The sequence below is a fragment of the Empidonax traillii genome, unplaced genomic scaffold (genome assembly GCF_003031625.1).
Source record: "Empidonax traillii isolate 1590-97213 ecotype Southwest subspecies unplaced genomic scaffold, ASM303162v1 scaffold1936:size116929, whole genome shotgun sequence".
Classification (NCBI taxonomy): Eukaryota; Metazoa; Chordata; class Aves; order Passeriformes; family Tyrannidae; genus Empidonax; species Empidonax traillii.
Window position 1 is genome coordinate 12,585 of NW_020957129.1, and position 23,026 is coordinate 35,610.

Sequence of the window (23,026 nt, forward strand, 5' to 3'; positions counted from 1 at the left end):
CCACGAGAAGAAGCTCCTTAAACAGAGGGACAACGTTAGGAAATGGGTCTAAAAACCTGTGCCAACATGTGCAAAAGCCTTTTTTAGGATTATAGCCAGGGCAGGTTTGCAGGTCCCAGGGAGAGCCGGGGCCAGGGGCTGTCAATGGGACAGCTGGGGACAGAGCAGGGGGCACAGGGATGCTCCCACCTGAGGACAGCATGGCTGGGGAGGCATTCCCTGCCTCGTGCCGGTACTTCCTCCGAGCTGTGGGTGCTTTCGTGGTGCTGTTGTGCCTCTGGCACTTCTTGACGCACCAGCGCCGCGGCTTCCGCTCGTTCTCCGCCAGAGCCTCCCCACTCGGCAGCTTCTTCAGGAATTTCTTCTCCACGTACTTCACCTTGATCCAGGCCTCCTTGTCCTGCCTAAGAGAAGGGCAGCCTCAAGCTGTGCACAGAGTCACAAGTCACGAGGAGGTGGAGGCGCCCTGGGGGATTTTACCAGCCTGGCTTTTTTGAGACCTAAAATCCAGGTTTCTCAAAGCTAAAAATATCCGCTAAAAACCCAGCTGAGAAGTGCAGGGTGCAGCTGAGAGTGGAGTGGGATGTTCAGCCCTGGGCACCACCACGTGCTTCAGGTCTCAGAGCAGGTGTAAACCCAGCCAGTCCTGGTTTCCAGCACGTTTCACCAGGGCTGGTATTGCCCGCCCTGACCTTCGTGAGGGCCAAGCTCAGGTGAGCTCCAGAGGGACTGAGTTGAGGTGGGTGTACCTGAGGTATTTTAGAGTCCTCCAAATCTGCCCTTCCAGGGAGTTTGGGCTACTGGGCTTGCAGTGTGGATGGATGAACGGATGGAGGGGTGGAGGGATGGCTTCCCACAGGACAGGGAGGACCAGTGTGTGCCCCCACACTCACCTGGAGCTCCCTGCTGTTGGTTTCTTGAGTCCCAGCTCTTCACACTGTGCCTCGTAAATCTGATTCATGGTGCTGTTCCCCAGCTCACACATCAGCTGCAATTCAACAGGGGATGAATTAAATCCCCAGGTGAGGAGTTACCTGCCAGTCAATTCTGTCACCAAATAACACTCCCTCCATGCCCACCACTCATCCATCTCTTGCTGTTAAATTCCAACACTCACTTTCAGTAACTCTGGCTCCCAGGAATCCAGCGTGAGGGATCTGACCTTGGAGCAGTGAACACCCAGACTCCTGTTGATCCAAGAGGAAGAAAAGCAAAGTGGTTACATGCCTCAAAACAGAACTTCTTATGCATGTTCAGATGAGCAAGATTGGTCCAGTTCTTACTTATCTTCTACCCAGATGCAGCTACAGCAGAGTGGAGGTACCTGCACACACAGGTACCTCAGCAAGCAATTGCTTTTGAATTTATCTGGGCAAGCATTTTAGTCAGTGGCAATTCCAGCTCCAGCCTTTTCCCCCAGGAGCCTTCAATCCATGCCTGGCTCACACAGGGCACACACACACACACACACACAGTACCTGTGGATCCCTGAGCACTCGATGCACAGCAGAATGCCCAGGTTGATGCTGGCCCAGCGAGGGTCTGGCTGCCCACAGTCACAGCACTGGTCGTTGCCAGGGATGCTCTGCACCCTCTGCAGGATGGTCTCCCCTTTCCCGCTGCGCTCCCGGGAGTCGGTGGCGGAGTCGATGCTGCTCGTGGAGGGGGAGGCAGTTCGGTCCAGCCTCTGCAGGGGAAAAAGGGTTCGAGGGCTCTGCAGAGCTCTGTGGAATGAACCAGGCTTTGCACAGCAGAGGCACTGACAGGAGAAGAATGATCTGGTGCTAATTCAAGAAGGGATGGGGGAAATGGGAGATGTTTCCTCGCTCACCTCGATGTAGTAGCTGTCCGGACTCTCCCGGTAGGCAGAGGCAATGCTGGCCTGCACAGCCTGGATCCAGGCCTGGCGCAGCTTCTCCGAGTCAGCCTGCAGCATGCAGCTCCTGAAAGGGCAGGGGAGCAGTTGGGAAGAGCAAGAGGACATTTTGGGCAAGACTGTTCCCCTTCTTCCTCAGCCTGGACATTCCAGCGCGGGCAGCAAAGGGGCAAAAATTAATGCTACAAGTTTGCACTGAGAGGGGTGTTCCCTCTTCAAACACTGACAGCTGTTTTTTACAGGCTGGCCATTGCCAGTTGCACTGTCTAGATGTGTATTAGATGTAATATATAATATATAATTTCGCTTATGTAATGTATCAGGTCGGGCAATGGCATCTCCCAGCCACAATTTAACAGCCCAGGGCAGCATCTGCTCCAATCCCATCTCCTGCAGCTCCATGCACAGCCCAGCTCCCACGAGGACGGCCTGGGGAAGCCACCAAACTCACTTGGTAGGTGAGACCACCTCAAAGCAGAACCTCCTCTCTATGTCTTCACAGGGCTTGACCGTGCAGAGCCGCAGGTCCTCCACCACCACCGTGAGCACATCCTGGAACGGGGAGAACGGGGGCCTTGAGGGCTCCTCAATCTGTGTCACAGCTCAGAAAACTCCCTCCCAAACCCTGCTGTTGGCACACAGTCCAGAGAGGGCAGAGCCAGCCCACCCCAGCTCTCCAGGGCAATGGGAAGGGGTTATATGGAATTAAAGCACAGGGCAACATGCACGTGACATGGCAGGTTTGCTGGGGACCTCACCAACTTCCTCAGCTGAACAGGAATAATGTGTAATCTAAATAAACATTTGTTTAACAAACACCATCTGCTGACACTTCACCCTCAGAACAGTCTAACCTTGTAATGGGCTTGCTGTCCCTCTGATCCAAATCCCCTCCCTGCTCCTTCCACCCCACTCCCCACCACGGGGCAGGAGTCCCCAGCAAAGCAAGGACACCAGAGCAGTTGGCTAATCCTCTGGTGTCATCTGGGGCAGCCTCACTGACCTTTAGCTTTTTCTGGTACACCAGCTGGCTGTTCTGGATGGAGAACCACCTCCTGAGGGCAGATAGACAGAGAGACATCAGGACAGGCAAACAGCAGAGCTGCAGGCAGGCAGCTTGTGGCAGAGCAGCATCTTTCCATTTATATCTCTATTTAAATATTTAGCAACCTGATCACCTTCGTGGAGGGCAAAGGAAGCCATGAACACCACTGAGTTTTCAGGAAGAAGGTACTGGAACACTTGAGCAGAAAGAGTCCGAGGGTTGCAGCAGGGGGTTACTGAGAGCAGGTATTACAAACCCTGCTGGCACAGGAATGAAGGGGAAAACGAGAGGAGACAGGATTGCCTTTCTTTTGTCACGGCTGAAATATTAAAGTGATGAAAGAGGACAAAAGGACTTGACATGTCTGTGGAGAAATGGGAAAATACAGGTAACTGGAGGCCACCCCATCCAGCTGGGAGCCCACTTGGATGAGCTGAGCTGGCTCAGCATCACCCTGAGCTGCTGTGACAGCTGCAGGCTCTGCTCAGCTCCTCAGTGCGAGCCTCGTGGGTCCATTCCAGCTCAGGATATTTTGTGATTCCACGAGGATTTGGCTGCTCCCTCCCCGCTCCCGTGAGAGGGGGAGGCTCTGCCAGAGGGGCTGAGCTCAGCGAGGAGGTGATGAGTGGGCTCCAGGAGCTGGGAATAGCTGAGCTGTGGGCAGAAGTGGCTGAGGGTGGGTGGGATTGAAGAGATGGATATAGCTGTGGGGAGGCTGCTGCCTCTGCGTGACTGGGCTGTAGGAGGGTGACTGGGATTTGGGGGCACGGAAAGCCCTTGACGTTTCTTCAGATAGCAGGAAAAACAAAGTTCCAGAGGGGCATTTTCCCTCCAGGGTCAGTGCCCTTTGGGGTAACCCATGAATTCACAGCCAGGGGAGCTGCAAGGAGAAGGGAGTTGCCTGGAATTGTTCCTGTCCATCCCAAAAGCCAAGCACGGGTCTTGGCATTAACCTGACAGGCTTTGGAACGACCTTCTGCTGCCCAGAAACACGTGGGGTCAGTGAGAGCAGCCACACTGGGGATCAAGGCTGGACTTTGCTTAGGAAACACCAAGCAGGGAATCCTAAAAAGGTGATAAAAATTCAGCTAAGACACCTTCCCAGGGCACTGAACTCGAACACTGCTGCACTGGTTCCTCCAAGTGCAAACTTAGCCCTTGACTGCCAGGGGGACCAGAGAGCCTGAGGGCTAAGAAACGACACTAAATTTGTCTGGAATCTCCTCAGCACTCAGGGAAGCTTCAAAGAGAAGGAGCTGCTTATCTAACCACTTCAGAAATCTTTAATAATTCCAGGGCTTTTTTTTTTTTTTCCATGCAAGTACAGGCAGTTTCTGTGCATCCCATAAACTGCTCACTGAAGCATTTACTGCTTATTTATTCCAAAGCCTAACAGCAGCACATTCCAGTATCCTCTGCATGTATCCCACAGCCAAGTAAAAGATCTCTTAATATTCTATCATTTCCCTGTTATGTGAGGGGAGGAAATGTAGGTCAGACCAGCATTGATCTCATGCATTAGAAACCCACTTGGAAGGGTTTGAATCCTTTTGTACAACGGTCTGTGAAACCCACTGGCTGTCTCAAGGGAAACTAAACACAGAAATATCGAGCAGGGGTAGAACATGAAACCTTTCTTTCCACTTTCCAAGGTCTCTGGCAGCTGCAGAGGCTCCTGGCTGGTGCAGGAGGCAGATGAGCCAGGCATTCCCACTGAGCTATCAGATGAAATATGGATAAATTATTAAGAGCAGGGTCAGGGCACTGAAAGCCACTTCTCAGGCTCCTGGCAGCACAGTTGGTATTTCCACTCTCACATATGTCCCTGCCCCAAAAGAGGCAGCTTTGACAATCCTGGCACGTCCTGCTGTGTTATGGTGTTATCTCTTAGTTATTAAAAAATGGGCAGCTCTCCCAGGGCAAGGCTTGAGCTGCACTGTGCCCTCTCCTCCCTGAAAGGAACCTCGTCCTCCTCCCGTCGTGGAAGGCACTAAAACTGCAGAAACTCTCAAACCAACCTCACTTGAACTATTTTAACTACTCAGCTTTTAAGTGCTTAGCTCAGAATCCTTGCAGTGATGGCAGCAGTCAGTAAGAGCTCACTAAAAGGGAGGTGTGTTCCTGTGCAGAGTCTCAGCCCAAACATCAAGTGGAATACGGGTTCTTGCTCACCTATTCCATGTTTTGAAAGCATTGCTGGCTCTCTTGAAGAGGTAGCCTTCCATCACCACTCCATTTGGGGCATCCACATTGAACTCCACCTTTGAGTCATCGTAGGAGAAGTCCTGCAAACAGAGAGAGCCTGAGCCTCTGGCCTGGCTGCATTTCCAGGGCCATCTGGATCATCTCTAGGTGGAGATGAGTCTGATCAAACCCTCAGGAAGAGAAACACATCTGTCAGAACCCCGAGGTTCAGGCAGAGCTGCCTGTCACAGCACATCCTCTGCCTCAGTGGGCCACAGCCAAGGGGAGCAGTCAGGAATCATCCCCATTCCAGTAAGTTTTATCTGCCCCTGCTGTTTGCAGGAAGGCACTGGACACGCTGTGTTTCCCTCCTCTGGCAGCTGAGGGCTAAAAACTCCCACCATTTGGGTCAGTCTGCAGTGGGAAATAAAGCAAGAGGTGCTTTTCACTGGCCACGTGAGGCAGCAAAGCTGCTGCCACCCCCCCGGGCTGCAAAGGGCCAGGGAGAGAACAAACCCCAGCCTTTTCATACAAGGAAAAACGTGCTGATTCCTGGAGGGCCAGAGTTATCAATCCCATGCTCATTAGCTATCCTCAGATGCCATCTCCAGTCTGCACCCACTCCCCGCTCCGTGCTGTGCTACCAGTCAGAGCTGATTTGTCAGCTTGGCACTGATTCACCAGGGAGATCTCATGGCTTCTGACAGCTGACACAGAGCAGAGGGAACAGCAGCTGCTCTCCAGAACGTGGGATCTGCCTCCCTGGGCAATGGGCTGCCTCCTTCCCAGGAGAAACTGGGTCATGGAGCAGCGACAGCTTCCCCCCTAACGTGGGGATCCAAGGCACGTCGTCTCCTTGCTCACTGATTGCACTCTAATCACCCGTCCCACCCACACCTCCCTCTCTCCAGAGCAAACATTTCCCCCTGCACACCTCGGTTCAAAGCCACAGCAGTGAAAACAGCCCCATCAGAAGCCTCTCCTGGCTCAGCAGACCCTGCTGATGCCGTGTTGCCAGGCAACACGCACTTGGCTCTCATTAAGATGAGTTATTTCCACACTCGGAGATGCAAACGTGCCTGGGAGGTGTCAGGATAGGAATAACACCGATCCAGAGGGAGGAGATACAATGGGACAGGCCACAGTGACTCCTTGGAAAGACAGCATGATGCCCAATTAGACACTGCTGCAAGGCACCCAATTAAGAGGGCTCTGCTCAGCCCCAAATTTTCTTGCCCTGAGAGGGTGAATCCCACGGGGCTCCTCTCCTGCAGATGCCTTTCATGTCCACGTTGCAAACAACAAAGGCTGGGGGGAATTTTCCTGCAACTCGTAGATATTTCAACATGTGACTTCTGCACAGCTGCTCCGAAGTGACAATTCTGTATGTTTGATGAGAATCTGCACTGATTTATAGCAAATAATGCAAACTTCCAAAAACCTGGAGCTTGCTGAAGAGAGCACAGCGAGTGTAGGGCGAAATGCTTCCAAAACCAGCTTAAAAATGACCATTTAGCTGTGCCTCACCTCGTGGAATTGAGGGGGGGGAAAAGAAAATCAGGGGGAGGGTCTAAACCTAATCTCCTGACTTCTTCAGCGGCCCTTCTCAAGCAGAGTGATGGCAAGGAGGATCTGCTGCTGGGGGAGTGCAGGAGGAACAGATGGGCCACCCACGTCACTGGGGTAAATCCACTGAAAAGCAGTGGAGTCAAGCCAGGTGGGAATTTAACCTCGCTTAGGCTGGATTGTAGTACACCTCTGCAAATTCAGTGGCTGGAGATGCACAGCTGAAGGCACATGGAGCTGTTCCCTATCCTTTGAAGGGACCGAGAGCCCAGTTTCTGTAGATTACACCCAAACCCCACCCAGGGCACACATGATTTCTGACATGACTCAACCAAGGTCCCCGGGGCCAAATTCTGCTCATTTTTTCTGCTGCTGTGAGTCCTGAGCAACCCCAGTGCTACCAACAGGACTCCTGAAGGGCAGCTGAGGGCAGAACAGTCACCAGAGCTGGAAGCTGGATTTGTAAAGCAGGTCCAAATCAAGGGAGAGATCTGAGGGAGAAGGACCAGCCTGCCCATCACCCCCAGGCACTCGGAGCCTCAGGGCCACTTTGTTCCATCCCATTGCTCAGAAGTTCTTGGGAGTGTTGAAACACAAATGAAGGGAAGGCAGAGGGTGAGAAAAATCCAGAATTTATGCCCCTGATCAACGTAATTTCTCCTCTCTCAGCCAGGCAAAGGCCAAAAGGGAGATGGGCAGAAACGGCAAACCCAAGGCAAGTGCACCTGTGAAACCTCCAGCACACCAGAGAGAGCCTAAAGGATGGCTTAACCCACGGATTCCTACACCCATCAGGCTTCTGCTGCAGCCCATCCAGGGGAATTTCTTACCACAGGCATTGGAAAAGAGGACAGATCTCTGGAAAAGGGAGTTACAAGAACATCTGCCGAGCTCTGACTCCAGGTCAGAGCCAGCTTAGACTCTGCCTGTGGAGATCATCCTGGTGAAGGTGCTGAAAACACCGTGGGGGATGCACAGATGTGTGACAAGCAATCCCTGCCCTTCATAACGTGCCCCCTGGATCTGTTCCCTTCACTGGCACAAAGAGATTTCGATCCTTGTTAGTTCTGGGCAATCAGTGGAAGGGTCTCCTGGCTGTGACACTGCCCAGCTCAGCATCAGCTCTGCCTCCAGTCTCTGTGGATGTAGAGGATGAGCACATCTTATCCCTTCTCTTGTCCCCCTCCTCTTCCTTCTCCTCGAGGTTTTAATGCATGATTTTAACAACCAACCTTCTGCTGAATTCCTCCCCTCACTGACACGTGCACAGGGAGCAGGCAAGCCTGCCCTAAACGAGTCTGGGACTGATTTATTAAGCCTGCATTTAGCACCTCATTGTCTCTGCAACACGAACAAACTGCCTGACACAGTAAAAGGCTTCTCCAGCAGCATGTGCAGTCACCATCAGAACAGCAGCGACACGTCGGATCACGCTCTGCCACAAGAAATCGGACGTCTTCCAAAATAAGACACCAGATCTCTGCCGTCATCTGCTTCCCTTTCCCTCCCAGGAAATCACAGCAACCCCTCTCACTGTCCCCTCCTCAGCCCTGTCACTCCCAGTTCACACACGAGGCCGCCTGGGAACTGATATTCTTTTTGAGAGGACACCACAATGGTTTCCATGGGAGCTGCTGGAGCAAGGATGAAGTAACACACATTCCAAGAGACACGTCCAGAGTTGGGGGGGGGGGGAAGGATGAGAAAGGACATTAAAATGTGGATGCTTTCAAACCAGCAAATAGAAATTAAAAACCTGGCACAGGCACAGACAGACCCAGGAAAGGATAAAAATAAAGAAAAAGAGGGGAGGAAAAAAGAAAGAGAAAACCTAATTTGAAGGTGGCCTCGTGGCCCACCCAGGGACTGCCCAGTCCAGCTCCACTGCTTCCTCCAATTCCTCCTCAGAAATGAGCATTTCATGCAGAGAAAATGGTTGATTAAATTAAAAAGCTCTCCAGTATCAGCGCACAGATTTCATATGAGTGGAGCTGCCCCTCAACAGCCTGGAATCTTTGGGGGAGGGAATCTTCCAAGGAAAGAGCCCTGAATAAGAGCAATCCCACTGAAGGAACACTAACAGGTTCATTCCTATCCCAAGAAGCACAACCTCTGGCTGAAAACAGACAGAACCTTTTTTTTTTTTCTAAAATACCAAGACTTCTTCAAGGTCTTTAAAATAAATACAATCACTATGGCCACGGCTCTGCCTGGAAAAGTCACAGCATTATTCCCTCAGTTCTCAGTTCAGCATGGAAATAACACCACTTTTTCTACAGTATTTTGATTTTCACTGATAGAAAACTATCAAACCTAAGCAAGCACGAGCAGGGACTCCTTTCAGTTCTTAGATATTCAAATAAATGCCTCTTACTGCCAAACCCCCCTATTATTTTCTTTTCAATCAGTACTATTTAGGATAAGCAATGCACACTTTCCCTCTTAGGAGACAAAGGCTTTTCTCCAAAAGTGCCTTCTCTTGGGCATCCAGTGATGCTCAATATTCACAATAACAGGGGGCACGTTAACAGCATCCATGCACTGAACACAACTTCTGGAGGCCAGTTGGAAATCGTGCCCAGTTTGGCTGTTTGATTGCAAAGCAAATCCAATTGTGAGGAGCATTCCCGTTCCCTAAAGATGCACACACCCCCCTCCACACACACACACACACCCCGGTGCCTGCACTTGCTGCTCTCTCCTGGTGCCTGTTTGGATCTCAAGCTTTGCTCTCTCTGGCTCTTTCCACCTCTCTGTCTGTGCCAGGTCCAACCCCAGCCCCTCGGAGCAGATGGAATTTGGAGGAGGGCTCCCCCCCCCCAACCTCCGATCCCGTTCTGCTCAGACAGCTTTTCACCCATTCCGGCCAAATCCCGACGGCAGACCTTTTGTTTCTGGAGTTTCCCGATGCCAAACGCTCTCCCTGCCAGAAGATGATGCCCACAGACCCGTGCCCTGCCCCGGTGCCCTCCCAGCCCACACACGGGACCCAAAAATTCACCGCAGGTTTGGGGTCGCACCGGCCAGCGAGGTCCTACAGGCACAATTCCCACGGGAAAAGGGAGCCCTAAATGTGCTCCCCCAAGCCCAGCCACCCCTTCAGGAGCTGTCCTTACCAGGAGGTACTCGAGCCTGCCGAAAATCTTCATGCTGCAGCTGCCAGGGAGGCTGTGCCGCTCCCGCCCGCACAGCTGAGCTCCGTGTCCTCTCTCCCTCTCTAGAGCAGCATCTCTGCTCAGCACCGGGGGCTGGCAGGGAAGGAGGGATTTCTTTCACAGCCCCTTCTCCTTTACCCCTCCTCCTCTTTATTTCTTTCTTTCTTTTTTTTTTTTTTTTTTTTTTTTTTTGGGAAGCTCCAAGCTCTGCCTTCGGCTCCTGTGGGAGCGAGGGGCGCTGGAAGGCTGCTGGCCCCTGGGGACCACCTGCTGCCCCCCCTGCCCGAGCCTCCTATTCAGGGGCAATCAGCTTAGAGCAGGGGCTGCTAATTACCATACAGCTGGCAGGAGAAGCCAGGCAGAGCACAGAGCCCAGCTGACAGCAGGATGCTCACCCAGTGCCTCCCTGACCTTAACAGAGCCAGGCTTGTCTGCCTCGCCCGGGATCTGCTTCCCGGAGCTCCTGGAGCGGGGCCGTGGGATCGGGGGGCTGAGGTGCCAGATGGCCCCCGGTTTGTTATCCACCAGCAGGGCTAAATGAGGCAGAGAGCTCTGCCTTGGCACTCCTGACAGGCAACACAGCACAAACTGCTCTAGGCTGGGAAAGGGAAGCTTTTATACAGCCCCCTGTTCTTGGAATCACAGGGTCGTTAAAGCTGGGAAAAAAAAGTCCTCTAAAAATCATCAAGCCCAGCTCTTAAGCCAACACGGTTTTCACCAGCAAACCACGTCCCCAGGTGCCACATCCACACGGTTCTGAGCACTTCCAGTGATTCCACCCCTGTTCCAGCGCCTGACCACCTTTCAGTGGAGAAATATTCCCTAATATCCAATCTAACATCTCCCACTTTCAGAGCCCGTCCTCTCAGCTTTGGTGCAGTGGAAGGATTCGGGAAGGTCTGTGAGGAAGGACCGATTCGAACATCACCCTTTCTCCACTCGTTTCCCACTGTGAAAAATTCCCAGGTCTGTGTTTTCCAGATTACCTAAATTACAGCAGCAAACCAAACAGTCGAGGTTTGTGATGAGCTTTTCTTTCCCAGCAGATTCATTTTAATTAAAACAATAATGAAACAAAATGCCGCAGACCATTTCCTTATGAACTTGGCTCTCAGAAGGCTTCCCCCACACCTCACAAAGCTGCCCAAGGACAATTCCCTGCCTTCGGCATCTGCACAGCTCCCACCCCCCCAAAATCACTCCCAAATGTATTATTTAACCCAAATTTTCTGGGTTAAAGGAAGTCTGTCTTGCCTTAGCAGGCAGCACTAGTGGGGAAAAAATGGTATTCATGCCACCACTCTAATCAAGCCCGACTAGATCTCCCCATTTTTCAAGGGACCAGAGGGTTTTGTGGGCTCAGCAGGAAGGGATATATTCAATTAAATGCTGTGGGGAATTGGGGCCACTGCTCCATCACAAAGGGAGGAGCAGCACTGACTCGGAGCAGCTGCAAAGCAGCTCATGACAGTCCCAGGCAGGAAGCTTGAAACCCTAAATTGCAGTGAGGATGCTCAGCCCTGTGCCTGGGTGTTCCTGAGGAGCTGCTCACCCTCCCTCCTGGATCCTGAGCTCTGCTGCTCTCCCTGCTGCTCCAGCCAGCAAAGCCCCGGGAAGAGACTGCAGAGAAAGGCACTGGAGAGATTTTCCACCTCCCCCTGGATGAAGTCATCACTCCAGCAGAGTCCCAGGGGGCCTGAGGGTTCACAAATGGACTCCCCCCCTCTCTCAGAACACTTAAGCAGAGGCAGCACACGGCCAGGCCATTCCCAGGGCACGTCACTCAGCGGCTTTCAGAGCTGGTTACGGTCCCATTTCACGGGTTATGACATTTCTGAGGCAGGGGGAGAGCATTAGAGAGGAAACAGCAGCCACTTCGAATTCCTCCTGTGCAGATGTATCGATCCACACTGCCAGAGCCTGCCAGACACGCCCTCCCTCCCACCAGAGCCATCACCAGGGGCCAGCCAGGCACTGCTGCCACTGCAACCCTGAGTCACAGCTGAGCATCTCAGGCAACCCAAACCACCTTCTAGCACAGGGCTGAAAAGCCATTTGGTGAGGGTGAAACCTGACTCACTTAAAACTGGGCTTTAAAATTACATCTACAGCTCGGGTGACACCACTGATGCCGTGCCAAGGCTTCTTTGTGTTGCTTTCAAAGGCACAGCAGCAAACTCTGAGAAATAAAGATGCCAGAAGAAGGAAATGCATGTGGGTACTCACCTGCAGGAGAGTCTGCAGGGCCAGGTCAGCAGTCCAGGGAGAAGAGAAGGAAAAGAAAAATAAGTAATTAGCTGATATTTCTGCAAGCCTCTGATTTTGGAATCGTTCCCAGGTCTGAAAAAATCAGAGCCCACGTTAACTAAAGATGCCTCCTTGGTGAAAGGTCAGGCTTGTTTGATAATAAATCCCATTATCCTGCCAGTTTGTGGTGGTTCCTCCCCAGTTCCAGCAGGGGAGAAGTCACACACAGATCACACAGCTGGTCAGCTAAAAGCTGGCTGGCTCAGCCCAGGGGAAGGACGTGAGGCTGGAGGAGAGGAGAGGGAAAGAAAGGGTGGGATGAAATGCTCTCATCTCTCCCCAGAAAGCAGCTCTGCCCTGCAATCCTTTCCACAGGCGATTCCAAAGCGCCACATCCACTCCTCTACTCACGGAGCAACATTTAAAGAACGTTTCAAGAACGACTCCCACGCCCTCGGCAGCAAAGAGGGAGATGAAGAGAGCAGGAAGGTTTGCTCAGAGGCGCAGCAGGTCAGGGGCAGAGCTGGGAAACCACCCCTGGTGCCCTGGCCTGGGGGGTCCTGCCTGTGCCCCTTTGCCTTCCAGACTCAGTGGCTGAACATCCTGCACTTGATCCCAGCATCCACAGGGTGGATCTCCATCTCCAGGCTGGGAAGGACTAACCCAGCGAGGCCCCTCCCCAGCTGGCAGCTCCCACTGTGATCCAGATGGACACAAGCGCTGCTGGCACCCCAGGACTCACCCTTTGCTGGATCAGGGCGTGTTTGTGCTCCATCTCCCTCTTCTCCACGGCAGAATCAATCACCAGCTGGTCCAGCTGAAGGCAGGGAGAAGGACAGCAGGTATAAGAGTTTTATGAGCCATGGTCCTGCTCTGGGATTACACCAGCCCTTCCTAACATCCCAACCCCCCTTCAAGGAGGGAACAGGCTGTGTCTGGGTGTGCACTGAGGAACCACAGCCCTTGGCTGCCACCCCACAAAGTGTCACCCCATCCAGTCTCCACCAGGCTTGATGCTCCAGCCACTTCCCTGGTGACCAAGTGTGAGGACAGGGAAAAGGGATGTGCTTTCACCCCCTCAGACAGCCTGAGGCAGCCACACTGCCTGTCCCCTCACCTCTGTGGCCAGTTTCTTCATGTAGGGGTCCAGCTCGTGGAGCAGACTGTAGCCCTGCTGGAAGAAGGTGTACTGGGCGTGCATGAAGGACAACATCTGGGGAGGGAACAACAGCGGGGTCAGAACAGGTTCTGGGACAAAATGGAAAGCCCTAAACCCTTATTACCCACAAAACTGGGTCTGACTTTCCCTTTCCAAAGCAAGCCTTAGATTAGATGCCTCTCCCTCTTCTCCACTCTTCCTCTCCCAATTCCTTCCACCTGCTGCGAGCACAGAGCATAAAAGCAATGTCCTGCACCCCTGAAAATCCCCTCAGTGCTGGCCTGGGGAGGATCCTGCTGGCCCTCCAGCTGCCCTCTGTTGCCATACCTGCAGCCCCCAGAGCAGTCCCAACAGTATCTCCGGGGCAGGCAGCTGGTAAATGGGGCCATGCAACCTGAAATGGGAGAGGGCTGCCTTGCATGGGCTCACTGAGAGCAGCCCCAGGAAACACAGGGAGCCCTTACCGCGTCCAGGATCTCAAACTTCTTCTTGGCCTGCAGCACGTTGATCTGGGGAGGAAGCAGGACATAAATCTCAGCACCAGCCTGGCTTGGAGAGCTGTGAACAGCCTGCTGTGACACCCCCCCCTCCCCAGAGCACCCACAGAGTGGCCCTGAACAGTTCCAGAAGGTTAAGTTTCTGTCAAGACAGTTCTGGGCAGTTTCAGGTGGAATAAAAATGCCTTTTCCTGCTCTGGGCTGCTACAAGGCCACTGGTGGATGGATGTCTGTCCACAGGCTGGAACAAACAGTGACCCCAGGGTGACATTTGGTGTCAAGTGAAGGAAGTGTTCAATTTATCAGGTCACTGAAAATTGCCTCGAGCAGGTACCACATGACAGATAGAAAAGAATAAAATAACTCTCCTCATTATAACCTCAATTAAACCCCAAAGGACACCTGGACAAGCTGCACGTTTCAAAACTGATGGGTTTAAGGTGGTACCTCCAAGGGGACCAACAGAGAAACCTCCCCAGTGGTGGATCAGCACAATCAAGGAATTCTCCCTCTTTGCCAGTGGGAGAAATGGAGGGAGCTTATTAGGGTGTGACCTTGCCAGGAAATAAAGGTGCATTCATGGCTGCCTCCAAGATCTAAAAAAAAAAATTGCAGTGCTAAAGCACCAACAACATGCATGATTTATACTCTGAGGGGGAAAGCACTGCCTTTGTGTCCAGAGGATGTGACACCAGAGACTGTCCCCTGGTCAGCCAGAACTGTCAGCAGATGGGTCTTTGCTGATGCTGCAGGAGTGACAGCTCATGGGGACACACAGGCAGCACTGAATTTCTCTGCTTAATCCACCCACTGCGTGAGAGCACAGACCTGCCAGGAAAGCTATGAATGATTCAAAGACAAACCCTGGACCGCTGTGGGAGCAGGGAGTGAGTGTTCCTGCAGGAAATCCCTGCTGGGAATGGAAAATTCAACCTAAGCCACTTCATTTCTCTCACTGAAAAATAAAAGTAATGTTTTCCTTCTCAGGTACACCAGAGCACTTTGAGAGGAAGGGAAGCACATCCTAAGGACCCCCTGCCTCAGGGGGCAGAGGGTAAAAGGGATTAGCAATGCAGTAACCTGTTGAAGGCAGTCCCTTTGTCTCTTGTTCTGCACTGGGAGGCTCAGTGGGAACTGGGAGGTGGTGGGGGGAGGCACTGACACCAACCTGCAACACGTAGTCCAGGGCCAGGTGCCTGAAACACTTCCTGGTGATGGTCAAGGTGCCCGTGGCCTCCTCCACCTCGTGGGGTTTGTGCCGGGGGGCCTGGGCGTTCTTCACCAGGGAGATCTCCATGTCCTCCCGCACCTTGTCAAACTGCTTCTTGGTCTCCTTGAACTTCCTGACGTCACTGGGACCCACAGGAGAAGGGGTGGGGAGAAATCACTGTCACAAAGCAGCCAGAGCAGCCCTGACACCAGAGCACTGACAGCTGAAGCCAGGCACGCTGTGATCACCCCAAGCTCCGGCTTCAGATGCCACTGGGATTCCAAACTACCCCTCCAAGCATCACCACGTCCAGGGTAAATCAAACCTTTCTTCAGAGGCAGCTGGTAAGGAAACTCAAGGATCTCAGAGGTCTTTTCCAACCAGCTCTAACAGCAGCATCACTGCAGCCTCAAGGTTTAGCTCATAAAGCCCTCCTGCTCAGCAAGATCTGTGGTTTGGGAAGGTGATAAAAGGGCATTTGGCTGCTGACACCAGGCCAGGGCAAGCTGACCCTCCTGTGTGACCCCATAAATAAACCAGGCAAGGACCAGCGAGGCTTGGGGACAGGGAGAGCAGGCAGAGGGCAAGCACTGCCCTCCCATGTCTGAATCACCAGGCAGGGCACAGCTCCCATTGTTGCTTTGTTCCCAACATCAGCCAGGAAGCTGCAGATTGCTCCTAAGAATGGTCCCAAACCTGGGGTTTGTTTTCCACCCAGGGCAGGAGCACTGCAAATGTCAAAGCTCCAGGGGTTGAGCAGGACAAAGGAACGAGTTGGAAAGATGGTGAAGGGAGGACAGACCCAAACCCAGGGTGAAATTCCCCCCTTCCCACCGCCAGCCTTAAGCAGATTAAATCTGAGCTCATCAGAGAAATGATTATGAAGATAGATGGGGGTAGGGGGAGTGCTGGGCAAGAAGATGGGGCTGAGGAATGGAGGGGGTCAGCCAGGGACCCCTTCCCTCCATCAGGGCACCCAGCTGCTGAGGGATTCAGCCCGTTCCCATGGCAACCAGCTCCTGCTTAGTGGAGACCTCAGCTGCCTCTCTGACCTACATATTCGGCTGCCTGCCGTGGGATCCCTGCACCAGGGGACCTGCCCTGGGGAAAAGAGGCACTCAGGAAATGTGGGAATGCAGCAGGGACAGCCTCGATCCCAGGGACACTCCGTCTCCATCCAATTAACTCGCTGGGCCCAGTTCTGCAGCGCCCCAGGAGCGAAGAGCCTCGATGGGCAACGCTCTGCTCACAGCAGGGCACTGCAAAGCTGCTTTCCATCAGCAAATCACTCTGAAGCGGTGGACAAGCTCCAGGCTGAGGGCACAGGGATGGCCAGCTGCTCCCTGCACACGCAGAAGGGCTCCCACATCTGTCACCTCCCACTGAGATGCTCGGGTTGCTCCCCAGGACACGTGCGATGGAAGTTCAGGAAGCTGAAGACTGAACAGATAAGACAAGTACTCACTCTTTCACAAAATTGTGCAGCTGCTGCCGGACTGACCTCTGAGCCTGGTCAAACAGGATCTGAAAGACAGGAGGGGAAAGAAATTCAAATGTTTTGCAACAGGGAAACATTGAGGAGTCAGAAAATCCACAGCCACTCTCGAGGAGCTTCGGTGTGAGGGACTCAGCATCACCCCAGGGCTCGGTGGTGCCCATTTCTTGCTGCCTGTCACAATGGATAACATCTTTTTCCCCAGCTGCAGCACTCCCTTACCCCTGCAGAATTCCACAGCCTGTGCCAGAGAGACCTATGCCCCTGACATTCTCCCATGAGAAGAGCTGGTGCTCTTCCACAAGAAGAGTTTTTAGGAGCAGTTGCCTTCATATATCCCTGTTCTGAACTATCCCGAGTCTCGAATTCCTCGTTTTGCCAGAGGAGGGCACTGGTACCTCAGCTCTACATCCAGGGAAGGAGACAGAACCACCAGGAACATCCCAGCAGCCACACGCTGGGCGAGAGGTCCAAGTACACGGTGAAAACAGAGACTTGGTTCTTTAAAATCTTTTAAATTTTACTCTCTTGTAGAAAATAAATTATCCCTACACCCTCTGCCCATCTTTGTCCCTCAGTGCCCCTCCTCAACCAGGCAGGGGAGAAAACAAGATGGAAAAGCTCACGGAGCGAGACAAGTAGAGGGAGATCAACCAGCAGCTGCCATCACAGGGCAAACACACTCGACTTGGGGAAATATTAAATTGATTGCCAAATAAAAACAGACACTGCACAGGTGCAGAGCTCCAAAGGGAGGCCAAACCACCCCGAGCAGGCACAGCAGCAGTGGCTGCAGAGCCCCACCACCTTCATCAGGGGCTTTGCTGCAGCCAAGGACGAGCCCAGGAACACGCCAGGACTGGCTGAGCCTCTAAATATGAACAGATGCAAAGCAAGGGGGAAAGAAAGAAAACCCCAAAGACCACCCAGCTTTGTGTTCTTACCCATGTAAATTATTTACTGCTCTTGGCATCCGCTCCCTCTCTCCAGCAGCACTCCAAGAGGCACCGGCCTGGCCTGCAGCTCTTCCCATGGAGCTGCTTCCCCGAGTGATTTTGGGCTTCCCTCCACTCAGGATGCCATCCAGGGATGGGAAAGCAGCAAGAAACCATCTGGTTCCCACCTGCACCTACACCTGGAGAGCTTCCAGCATTGGTTTCTGCCAGGGGGGACACATTTGCTTTGGATCAGGGAAAGGAAGGGACATGATTTTGTCATACTTAGGACTGCAGACAAGTGCCCAAAGCTGCTCCTTCCTGAAGCTGTTCAACTGAGAGGGAGCTGGACTCGTGGGGATCACATAAGCAGCACAGGGACATTGCTGTGTGCAATTTTAATTGAAATATCTTGGTACCAGGACAGGAAAACTGCACAGAAAAGGAAGTCAGACCATATAGATATATATATATATACATATTTATCCATCTCCTGCTCTGTCAATACTCCTCTCCCCTGCTCCTGAGCCCCCACACCCCTGTGATGGGATTCATCCAGTGAGAGCCTGGAGCAGGGATTGCCAAGTGGTTTCTGAGGGAATCCCAGGCAATGAACATGCCTTTCCTGCAGGCAGCATCTCTGCTGAGAAGCATCCTGATACCTGTATCCCTTTGATTGCTCCAGCATTAATTTTGCCAGGCAGGATCACCAGGGGAACATTTTCAAGCGGGTCCCCCATTCAATTTTCAGCACAGAATAAAGAGAGTTTTGAGAGCTGAAGTTTCAAATATATTTAAATAAAATAAAATAAAATAAAAAAATCAAACCTTGGCTTTTTTTCCTTTCCCAGACATAACTTGGAACAAATCATTTGTTTTAAGATTTTCCAGACCAAATACCACCCCACCCTCCGTCTTTGCTTGCACAGAGACAGGAGAGGTCCAGCCCATGACTCACACACATCTGTGAGGAGGGTCGGGGTGGAACAGGGAATGAACAGGGAATGAACACCCCTCTCACCCAGCAGCCCTGAGATCCTACATTTCCCTTTCCCACCACGGGCTTCTGAGGCAACAGGATAACCCCAACCCCGTGTTTTAGGAATTTCAGGCGCCCAAGAAACGAGAGCAGGCCCAGCAGCTCGGGATGTTGTTCTTGGAACCGGAGGCTATAATTGGGATAGAAGACATCAGACATCCAAAGGGATGTTCCCTGTGGAGCTTGCAGGAGGAGGGGAGATCCCAGCAGGCTCCAGAGCAAAGCAGGAGCCTGAAAGAAGTGGGATTGCCTGGCTGTGAACTGCTGGAACAGAGCTCGGAAATAGGACATCCCAGCTGCACGTGGGAACGGGGCCTGAGCAGAGACTGATGGCAACAAAACCCCACTCGTGGTGGGAGTTTCTCAGGGAGCAGGAGCTGAGGGATGGCAGGGCAGGGCAGGGGTGTCACCACCCTGGGATCACAGGGCTGAGCAGGACCCTCAGGCTGTGGGGATGACACCGGTCTGGAGCCAGGCTGGGAAGCTGTTCCATGGATCGGGGTCAGGCACCTCCAGGCAGATGCAGGGGGACAAGGCAGAGCCAGCACCAAGCTGGAAAACATCAGTCTTTGGAGCTCAACTGGACGTGGGTGAGGTGAGGTGTGGGTGAGGTGGGGACCATCACAGCCTGCTGGTGCCCTGAGAGCCCCAGTCTGGCATGAGATGGGGATCATGAAGGGAATCAGCCCTTCTCCTGCCCCAGCTGAGGAGAGGGAGGGCGTGGAGCTTCCTCTGCAGCTGTGGGACACATGGATGAAGGAGGCTCTCCCCTCCCCTCCCCACAGTGGCCATGAGTCACATCCCAGCTCTGACCTCCCTCATGGCCAGTCTGGAGACCTCATTCCCCCCAAAAAAAACTGTCTGGGATCTGGTTTATGCTGCATTTAAACGAGAGCTGGCTGCCTGGTGGCCTGGGAGTGGGAGCCTGACCCTTTTATCTGGAAAACAAGCCCAAACACAACTTCTGTTCTGCATGTTGGGCGTCTGCACAGTCTCACTTCTGACCCAAGGTGAAGTTGAGTCTCTCACAAAGGGCTCAAGAGCTCAAGTGCTTAGGTCAAGGGACAGCTTTTCCTGCCCCTTCCCTGTTACTGAAGCTGATTCTTTCCCCTAATCAGAAAACAGACAACCCAGGAAATTCCAGAAACCCCCACGAACCGAGTCTTCCCGAAAGGCAGAATTCAGCACCGAGCTGGGTTAACTGCACACACTGGTGCCAAACCTCAAGGGCAGCAGCTCACTGAAGCTTTTTGGCCCAGTGCAATGTCACTGCCCCAGGGCACAGTGGCAGAAGCATCTCCCCTGTCAGATGGCAGTTCTGCATCCACAAATGCTGAACCCCCCCCCTTACTTGGTACACCTGGACCCTTCCCAGGCGCTGTCAGCAAGTACAGGTGGTCCTCCCAAACCCTGTGGAGAACTTGGAAGCACCTTGGAAGCACTTTCCACTCTCCCTTCCTTCTCCTTCCCCCCTGAACTGCAGCAGTGCCCACTGACATCTGCCATCTGCCTCCCTGACTCATCACAGCTTGGGTGGCTTTTTCTTCTTGTCAGCAGGAAACGCTTCCCAGCTCGCTCAGCAGACCTAAACCTCCCCTGCAAGCTGCTCCTGCTCCTGCTGGAGGATCCCTGTGACGTGGCCAGAGTGATTTATGGCAGAGGGGAAAGCTCAGGACTCAGTGAAGCTCAGCCCAGCGCTGGTGAGGGCAGTGCTGGGGTGGAAAATACCTGGTGCTGCTGAAGGTGAACTGAGTCCCACCACAGCAGCACTTTCACTGGCATCCTTTCCCCTTTCCTCATCTTTCTGATCACGCAGAGAAAGGAACTGTGAGGGAAAGGGGGCTGATGTGTAAATGTGACAGGCCTGTGCTGCAGATCTTGGGATTGCCTTCCAAGGCATGTGCAGGGTTGGTGGGAAAAACTGCCTTTCCCACCTTCTGGCAGAGCCAGGGATTATTGCACCCCCACACACACTCACTGCCTCAAGAGGTCAGCATTGTATCAGCAGGAAACTCCTTTTTTCCCAGACACTGCTCTGAACAGAACATCCTTGGAAGAAGTTAATTGTCCAGGAATTTCTAAGGTCATTTTCCCTAGAGCTGCATGGAAAATCAGCCTCCCAGCTGAAGAGCTGGGATGTTACAGAGGCACATCCTCAGGGGCTCCAGGGCAGTGCCACTGCCCAGCCCACTGTCAAACACTGTCACACACAGCCAGCTGCAGAAATTCATTCCTTGACCTCTTACTCATCCTCATGACCCACCTCGGTCTGCCTGAGCCCTCTGGCATTCCCTGTCTCCCCTGCAAAGCCATTCCCGGGGAAAATCTCCCCTGCAGAGCCATTCCCAGGGAAAACAGGGTCAGGCAGGTTAACACAACCAGGAGCCCAAACTTCTGAAGAAGCAGCCACTTGCAGGGGACAGCTCAGCAAGTCCTGGATCACCACCACTTCCAGGGCCTTCCCAGCCAGCACCGCAGCCAGGAGTTCACGGGGTTTGTCTGGTTGCTTTGGAAATGGCTTTAACTGGCCCCCAAAATCCAGTTGGTGCAGGCACAGGGCAGTGCCCTCTGTAATCCCTGGAGCCAGCACGAGGGAGGGATGACCACAGTGCTGGAAAAAGTTAAAAATGGACAGAGGGCACGTGGCTGAGAGGACAGAAAAAGGCAGAGGACACTGGCTGCAGCTCTAAATCAACTCTTGTCATCTGTCCCCTAAGGTGGCTTTGATGTTTACTCCTCCCCGTGCATTAAAAGGTGGGAATTCTCCAGAGCTCAGTGTGTTCATCTTCCACATCCAAGCAGTTTTAAGCTTAGATTTGGCTCAGCCTGAATCAGGACATGTCCAGGCCCCGTGCTCTGGCAATAAAAGTACAGAACAACTGATTTTTCTTTTTTTTTTTTTTTTTTTTTTTGGGGGGGGGTGGGATACTTTCCCTTCTTTTTAACTTGTTCCAGTTGTACAGACTGTCCTGGCCACATTCCTGGAGTAAGCACTGACAACTGTTTCCTAGCTGAGCTCCTCAGGCGTGGATGAGCCAACACACACACACACACACAAAAACAGCACAAGGCACTAAAAATAACCCAGCTGATCGAGCCCCTGTCGGAAAGGGCTGAGGATGCAGCAGTCATTCCAAAGCCATTTCCTGGACAGGGACTCGCTCTGCTGCACACCAGGAGAGGAGGATGCTCTCCAGAGGTTGGGGGGGGAGGGAGGGTTTAAGCACAATTCCCTGTGCTGGCTTGGAGAGCCCCCGAGGGAAGGGTGATCCCACATCAGCCGGGATGTGACAGCTCTGGGACTGTCTGCTGCTTGGCTGAGGGTCCTTCTGCTGCTTGGCTGGCTGAGGGAAGAGCAGTCCCAGCAGTGCCACTGCTGGCAGAGAGCAGAGGGCCAGGGGAAGCTGCACAGCTGGTGCAGCAGAGCCTGCAGACACAGCTCTGCAGCCAGAGCTTCCTGGCTGGGGCTGCTTCCTCCAGGCTGGGCTGCACCACTCACTCATCCAGCTGTGCTGTGATCCCTGGAATCAAAGGGGGGAGCTTCTCAGGGCTTCAGATGCTCCTTGGTAGAAAAGTTTTACCACCAAATTTGAGCAGCAGCAGAGAATCAGGGTGTGACTGTCTCTGCTTTGACACAAACACAGCTTCCCTCTGACACTCCCCCTCTCCTCACCAACAGCACTGCTGTCCAGCTGTTTGTTCCCAAATATTCACAGTCCTAGGAGACCTGCACGTGCAGTACCTTTTTTCCCCTGTCATTTTTTTAACCAGGAGGCAGTCCTTCCACCTGCCTCATGAAATAATTAAATGGACTTGCTGCAGCTTCTCCCCCAGCTGCACGTGGTTATCTTGCATCCCAAAAGCACCAGCTGTGCTTAATGTGCTTTGACAGGGGCATCGTGGATGAAAAGTGGGTCAGTCCAGTGCTGACACCCCCGGAGCTCCTGCACTTTAAAGCACTTGAGCTCTTGCAGACTTAAAGAGACTTCAAATTGCAGGTTTGGCAAGGAGCCCACCCGTGAAGCGTCTTCCTCTTCCAGGAGGTTTGGGACGCTTGGGGATGGAGGAAGGGCAGATTTGAACTTGGCAGGGTGTGTTAGTGGGGTGCAGCTGGCTCAGGAGAGCCATGTCTGGGCATTGCCCTCCTTTGGTGTAGCATTAACGTGTCCTGGGTGTTAAAATCCTTCCCCACAGAGCTGCTCCCAGAACAGCTCAGTGCTCTTGGACTGGCCCATTCACGGCCTCACCAACGTCCTAATGCCACGAATTTGAGGCCCCAGGCTTCAGAGTCTATTCCAAATCTGAAGTAACAAGGTTAAACATGCAGGCTGTTCACAGCCAGAGCCCTGTGTGAATCCTCTGCCATCCAAAAAGAAGAACAAAGCACCTGGAGTGGGACCTTTGTGAGTTCTCCTCCCACCCTGAGGAAAGGGTTTCTGACCTCACCCTTCTTTGTGCAGTGTCAGCTAAACCAAACACAGGAGACCATCAACCTTGAGGAGGAGGGTGCCAGGAGCACCCAAAGGGACAAGAGGAAGCAGCACCTTACCATGTGGTAGTTGATCATCTCCTGCAGGCTGTCTCCGAATTTGTCGAGGCACTCCTGCCAAAAAAAAAA

At 53.0% G+C, this 23,026-nt stretch overlaps 1 protein-coding gene across 5 annotated transcripts in view; it reads right to left on the reverse strand.

Annotated features, from left to right (window-relative positions):
* Positions 1 to 23,026, reverse strand: part of ACAP3 (ArfGAP with coiled-coil, ankyrin repeat and PH domains 3) — a 36,427-nt gene that overhangs the window by 6,678 nt on the left and 6,723 nt on the right. For 4 of the 5 annotated variants that reach the window (XM_027909066.1, XM_027909068.1, XM_027909067.1 and 1 more), the window contains exons 4-17: positions 16,405 to 16,463; positions 14,898 to 15,081; positions 13,697 to 13,741; positions 13,191 to 13,286; positions 12,816 to 12,890; positions 12,053 to 12,064; positions 5,094 to 5,206; positions 2,880 to 2,931; positions 2,328 to 2,428; positions 1,832 to 1,943; positions 1,479 to 1,687; positions 1,118 to 1,187; positions 894 to 988; positions 190 to 404 (exon numbers count right to left, since the gene is read on the reverse strand). In XM_027909066.1, the coding sequence (XP_027764867.1) occupies positions 190 to 404; positions 894 to 988; positions 1,118 to 1,187; positions 1,479 to 1,687; positions 1,832 to 1,943; positions 2,328 to 2,428; positions 2,880 to 2,931; positions 5,094 to 5,206; positions 12,053 to 12,064; positions 12,816 to 12,890; positions 13,191 to 13,286; positions 13,697 to 13,741; positions 14,898 to 15,081; positions 16,405 to 16,463 (1,438 nt within the window). Of the gene's footprint in view, positions 1 to 189; positions 405 to 893; positions 989 to 1,117; positions 1,188 to 1,478; positions 1,688 to 1,831; positions 1,944 to 2,327; positions 2,429 to 2,879; positions 2,932 to 5,093; positions 5,207 to 12,052; positions 12,065 to 12,815; positions 12,891 to 13,190; positions 13,287 to 13,696; positions 13,742 to 14,897; positions 15,082 to 16,404; positions 16,464 to 22,957; positions 23,012 to 23,026 lie in introns of all 5 variants that reach the window. The other variant, XM_027909065.1, reaches the window with a different exon arrangement.